This window comes from Melospiza melodia, unplaced genomic scaffold, assembly GCF_035770615.1.
Source record: "Melospiza melodia melodia isolate bMelMel2 unplaced genomic scaffold, bMelMel2.pri scaffold_32, whole genome shotgun sequence".
Taxonomy (NCBI): Eukaryota; Metazoa; Chordata; class Aves; order Passeriformes; family Passerellidae; genus Melospiza; species Melospiza melodia.
Window position 1 is genome coordinate 5389604 of NW_026948638.1, and position 6279 is coordinate 5395882.

The following is a 6279-nucleotide window of genomic DNA, read 5'->3' on the forward strand; positions in this document are numbered from 1 at the left end:
TTGGGAGTCAGTGGGATTTAAACTGTACAATTTTTGATCAAAAGGGACCTCATTGCACCCTGCGTGCTCCCCATCTTCCACACCACACTTGACCAGCAAGCAGTGTGTTGAAAACTCAATCCGTTGGTAACTCCTAACTCGGGAATTCCCTTCAAACCTGCCTTTCTCAAACCTTTAATGATGGTCCAAGAAGGCAATGGCCATGCTGTCTTAGAGCATCATGCCCTGGAGACTCAAGACAGAACGAGCCAAAATATGGCTCAGGAGCCTGACCACGCTCCCTCCATCTTGGCTCCTACACTTCCTGCTACCACAGCTTTCACTTCTGCCCTGAAAAAAGCTCCAGACTCCAACCACACAACTGCGGGTCCTGCCCTCACTGTCAATCATTTCCTCTCCACCCTGGACCATGCCTCCAGTTAAGGAAGGAGACTGGCAAATAGCCTCAAAATTCCTCATTGCCCTGTTATGTTATGAAAAAAGGGGGGAGAATCCCAGGTATCAGCCACTGGTTTGCAGGGAAATCAAGGATCTTTGTTTCTAAAGACCATAGGAATGACATAGCTTGCTTTAATGATCTAATGAGGGCCATGTTTACAGCAAATGTCTCAACCATGTATAATTTAAAATATGTTATGTTGTTGTCACCTACAGAATACACCTGGTGGGAAGAGGGATGGAAGTGTTTATTATGCTAACAGCAATGAGTATGCTAATAATGAGGCAAGGGCAGAATTGACAATCAGCCATCTAGCTGGAGAAGGACAACACAGCCTACCAGATGATCAAGCAGTAGGTATCGCCAGAGAAGTATTGAATGATATCAAAGAGGTGGCTTTGAAAGCTTTAATCCAGGTATCAAATGGCAGCACCCTCAATTTGAAATACTTTGGATGGCTGCAGCTAAAACTTTAGGACAATCAGACCATCTTGGGTGCCTGTTAAGTAAGCAAACCAATGCTACCTCCCTCACAATGAGTGGCCTGCTCTCAGACATAAAGACCATCAGATATGCCACCTCTCCGAACAACGATACAGTTTTTACTCTGGGCACATGGGTATGGCTGTGTAGACTCTGAGGGCATGTGTTGCATGAACCTCTCCATCCACAGCGAGTCAATCCACAAGAGCATTCAGGTACTGAAGGAACGGTTCAAGAAGTTTCAAGTGGAAAAAAAAGACTGGGTCAAACAACTCTTCAAATCCAAGGGACTAAAGGATTGGATGATGTCTAGCTAAAACAGGACATTTATTTTCTTAATTGTTGTTGTATTGTTAATTCTCTCGTGTTTGTTTAGATGCTTTTAGAAAGTCTTATAAAATTCTTTCAGTTCCATCTTTGTTGTAAAACAGAAAGGGGGAAGATACCCAACACAGGCTCCTCGTGGACCACTTGGAAAAGAGAATTGGAGGCCAGGATGGCACAAAAACCTCTCAGAGACTCAATTTTGGAAGGAAATTCTTAAAAGTACCTAAAAGTATACTTAAATCCATAAAGTACCTTAAAAACCTTGAGTATCTCAAGGCATTAATGAGCCCCACTGAGTGTCAGTACAAAGCTCTCCAGGGACTCAATAAAGTAGATAACTGGGGCCATGATTGCAAAACCTCTCACACAGTGTGTATTAACGGGAAACACCAAGTACCTTAAAATAACTGAAGTACCCTGAAGTACTAATGAGCTCCAATGAGTGTTGTTACTGAGAAAGCCTCTCCAGGGACTAATTAAAGCAGATAATTGGAGGCCATGATTGTACAAACCTCTCAGAGACTCCAAGGCAAAAGCCAAACCCAAAGTCCTTTGAAAAACCTGCAGTCCCTACAGGGAGCATTAAGGAGCCCCCAGGGCCATTCCTGAGCAAGGCTCCCCAGGGACTCCTTCCAGCAGATCCTTGAGGCTACTGGGATGTGGGCTGGGGGGGGATGCTGAGGGCAGGACAAGGGGCTGACAGTGCCCAGCCTGGCTGGGGCTGTGCCAGGAGGCCCCAGGGCCTCAGGACAAGGTGTCTCCTCACAGTCCTTGGTAGCACAGATCCTGCTGTGCCCCAGGGCACCAAGACTTGGCTTCTCTTTGTCCCCACCCGTCAGCACTGCCTGCAGATCTCTGCTCTGCCTGGGATCTGGGGACACTTTCTCAGTGGTGTCCCTCAGTGGGACCCATTAAAAGTCCAAGAAAGTTTGGAGTTGGATTCTGACTGGAGTTCTGGAGAGGTTTCTTCAGCTCCCTCTCAGGGACTGATGTTCAGGGCCTGAGCACAAAGCCCCAGAGGCTCATTAACGTTCTTGTGCTGTGTCTGTGCTGCTGAGCTGGGCTGGGCTCCTGGCACAGAGGCAGCTCCTGGTAAGCAAGAAGAGCTTCAAAAGCACATTTCTCTTGATGAGCAGCTTTTCTCCAGCCCAGCAGGGCTGGGGCACTGCCTGCAGCCACCCTGGGCACAGCACAGAGGCACAGAGAGCTTCAATCAGTCGGGGCTGGGAAGGTGCTGAGAAGTGCCTAGGGCAGAATCACTGCCAGCCCTTGGCACAGGAACCTCTAGCTGCAGGACAATGCAGCTGCAGCTCCTGGAGCCATCTCCTGCAGCTGGAACATCCCAATGCCTACAGACCCTGTGAGTACATTCTCCGATTGTCTCTTGTGCAGAGCAGCCAGGGGTGCCCAGGGCTGTTCTGCAGAGCAGGGTCCTGCAGCCCAGGGTGCTGTGCTGGGGCAGGGACTCTGCTGCCTGCCAGGGACAGCTCTCAGCCAGCCCTGGCAGCTGCTCCCAGCACTGGGGGACAAGATCTGGATGGGAGGAGACAGCTGGTCAGGCTTGGAAGTTCTCTCTGTGTGTGGGGAGGATGCTGCATTGTTCAGGACTGCTTCCAGCGTGCCATTTCCCTGCAGAACATTTCCAAGTAGATTATGCAGGGGGAACAGCGAGGCATGAAAGGGAAAATCCTGGTTTTTTTAATCTGCTGTTCTGGTTGCCTGGATGTGAAATTGCACATAGATATTCCTCTCTCAGTTCAGGCAGAAAAAATAAAACAAAATTTCCCTTATATCTGACTTAATTGGGTAGTTATTGAGATCAGCACAGGGCATCTTAGAAGCAGGATCACTGTTGCTTTTCCAGCCTCTTCAGGGTTGCTCTGACGTTGTGATCAGAGCCTGCCGAGCCAGAGCTGCCCCTGGGCAGTGTCTGAGCTCGGAGGGGTTTGCAGGGGAGAGCTGAGCCCCCAGGGCTGGGCTGGGCTCTGGCAGCACTGGCAGGGCCCAGCCCTGGGCACAGGGAAGCAGCTGCTGGCAGGGACAGCTCCAGGCAGCAGAGCCCTGGGCAGGCAGTGGGGGGAAAGTGCCCCCAAGCTGTTCTGGGATATTTAAAGTTCTCTCCAAACCCAACTATTCCATGGTTAGTTTTTTTACAGATCCCGATGTCAAGGCAGCGCAAATGTCCAACAGCAGCTCCATCAGGCACTTCCTCCTGCTGGCATTGGCAGACACGCGGCAGATGCAGTTCCTGCACTTCTGCCTCTTGCTGGGCATCTCCCTGGCTGCCCTCCTGGGCAACAGCCTCATCATCAGCGCCGTAGCCTGCAGCCACCACCTGCACACGCCCATGTTCTTCTTCCTGCTCAACCTGGCCCTCAGCGACCTGGGCTCCATCTGCACCACTGTCCCCAAAGCCATGCACAATTCCCTCTGGGACACCAGGGACATCTCCTACTCAGGATGTGCTGCACAGGTCTTTTTCTTTATCTTCTTCATTGCAACAGAATTTTCCCTCCTGACCGTCATGTGCTACGACCGCTACGTGTCCATCTGCAAACCCCTGCACTACGGGACCCTCCTGGGCACCAGAGCTTGTGCCCACATGGCAGCAGCTGCCTGGGCCAGTGCCTTTCTCTATTCACTGATACACACAGCCAATACATTTTCCCTGCCCCTGTGCCATGGCAATGCCCTGGGCCAGTTCTTCTGTGAGGTGCCACAGATCCTCAAGCTCTCCTGCTCCAAATCCCACTTCAGAGAACTGGGACTCATTGCTATAAGTTCCTGTTTGGTATTTGGTTGTTTTGTGTTCATTGTTTTCTCTTATGTGCAGATTTTCAGGGCTGTGCTCAGGATTCCTTCAGAGCAGGGACGGCACAAATCCTTTTCCACCTGCCTCCCTCACCCGGCCGTGCTCTCTCTGTTCCTCAGCACTGCTGCATTTGCCTACCTGAAGCCGCCTTCCATGTCTTCCCCATCCCTGGATCTGGCCCTGTCACTTCTCTACTCGGTGGTGCCTCCAGCCCTGAACCCCCTCATCTACAGCCTGAGGAACCAGGAGCTCAAGGCTGCAGTGAGGAGACCGATGGCTGGATGCTTTCAGAAACATTAAACTGCTGGCCAATTTCTGCAAATCACCTATAATAAAATCATCTTTGATACTTCTTATTGGCTTCAGTGTGGAAGTTTGTTTTGTTTGCTTTAGTTTTTTTATATTATCCACAAAGACGTCATTCTTTCTGCCATTTCCCATTTTGTTTCTCTCAACCTTGATTTGTGGCCACAGACTGTGTCAATGAGGGGTTGTACTCTTGATAGCTTTAAAGGAACTAAAGGATCTCCCAGCAAAGTTTTCTGCAGAGATGCCCTTTTGTTGCCTTCTCTGGAGCTGCAGCAGCAATGTCTGTGTGCAGAGCTGGGGGCAGATCAGTGCTGGCCCAGCAGCTGTGCCCAGCAGCAGCAGCAGCACTTGGTGTTGCCAGTGCTGCTGCCGTGGCCCTGCCCCGCTGCCCTGGTAGCCCTGGTGTTGCTGCAGACCCTGAGTGCTCTCGGGGCCAGGCACAGCCCTGGGGGTGGCAGTGCCGGGGCTGCAGCAGGGACAGGCCATGGGCACTGCTGGGGCAGCGCTGACGCCTCAGCCCAGGGCCTGGGGGCTCCAGGCTCCTTGCCCAGGCTCTCTCAAGAACACACCCAGGCCAATGCTCAGCACAGAAAAGCCCCGTGAGCAGCCCCAGGCTGGCCGTGGGCAGGCTGGGGGCAAACAGCATGGCTGGGGCTCTGCAAGGGCCCTGGGGCAGAAGGGAAGGAGCAGCAGAGCAGGGGCTGATCCATCCCCAGTGCGCTGGACAGCCCAGGGCAGCGTCCCAGAGCGTCCTCATGCAGCTGCCAACAACATCCCCCCTCTGCAGCCCTGGCCTCTCCCCCAGCTCACACAGGTGCCCTATCCTTGCAGGCACAGACACGGCAGCACTGCCTCAGCAGCCCCTGTTTGCATTGCACACAGCAGGGGGAGCACCCCCATGCTGTTGGTGTGGGGACATGAACCTGAGGGGGCACAAATGCCATCAGCCCCTGGGGCCAGCAAGGGCTGGGGGACACCAGGGAAACCACTCAGCTTTGTCCTGGCCTCTGCAGTCAGCCAGAAAGTTTGTTCCCATCATCTGGGAGTTTCCTGTGCCACTGCAGATGCTGTTGCTCAGAGCCAGGGCTGCCTGGCAGCCACCCTAAAACTTCCCTGAGCATTTCCTCTGCTTCACCTTTGCTTTTTTTACTCTTCCCTGGTAGTAATTTCTTCCTTTTGCCCACCCCTGTTCCTGCCCTGGAAAAGGGCAAATAGCCCATCTCTGTTTGCCCCTTCCTCTCCTCTCCCCAGCCTTGTTGCCCTTTTCTGGGACACACTCCAGCCCCTCCATGTTCTTCCTAAATTGGGGGACCCAGAACTGGACACAGCACTTGAGATGCTGCCCAACCAGTGCTGAGCACAGGGGAAGAATCGCTGCCCTTCTCCGTCTGGCCACACCATTCTTGATCCATAGGAGTTCCAGGGGTATGATAAAAGAAATGGTGGAGAGGGGGTGGGAATAAAGTGCAATTGATTGTCAGCCATGAAGGGTCCTGATATTTGTATATATTCAGACTGCATTAGAAGGTGCTGGGGGTCAATATCAACTGGAGATTGTAGATATCAAACTATAAAAAGGAAAAGAAAATAGAACAAAAACTTCTCTCTGCTTTTTTTTTTTAAGATAGCAGATTGAATTTTGTTACGTTTGCTCAAGTATCTCATCATAAAAAAAACCAAACAATATTAAAAGTAGCAGCAATTTAAAATGAATAGTTAATATAAAAAAAACTATAAATTGGATACAATATAATTTGATTAAAATAAGGGGTAATTTGGTTCCAATAATAGCGCATAAGCAAAAGATAACCACAGAGTACAGAGGGCAGGGTTTTGGGACCCTTGCCACATCACGTACAAGCTTACCAAGTGAAAATCACCCCTTATATGCCATGTGTCAATGCCATCT

The 6279-nt window shown here is 51.1% G+C and overlaps 1 protein-coding gene across 1 annotated transcript; it reads left to right on the plus strand.

The window, feature by feature from the left end:
- Nucleotides 1-3500: 3500 nt before the first annotated feature.
- On the plus strand, nt 3501-3812 carry LOC134434175 (olfactory receptor 14I1-like; the record flags this gene model as incomplete). Its single annotated transcript, XM_063182856.1, has 1 exon — nt 3501-3812. A coding segment is annotated over one exon (312 nt), but the record flags the coding sequence as incomplete, so codon positions are not given.
- Between the last annotated feature and the right edge of the window lie 2467 nt (nt 3813-6279).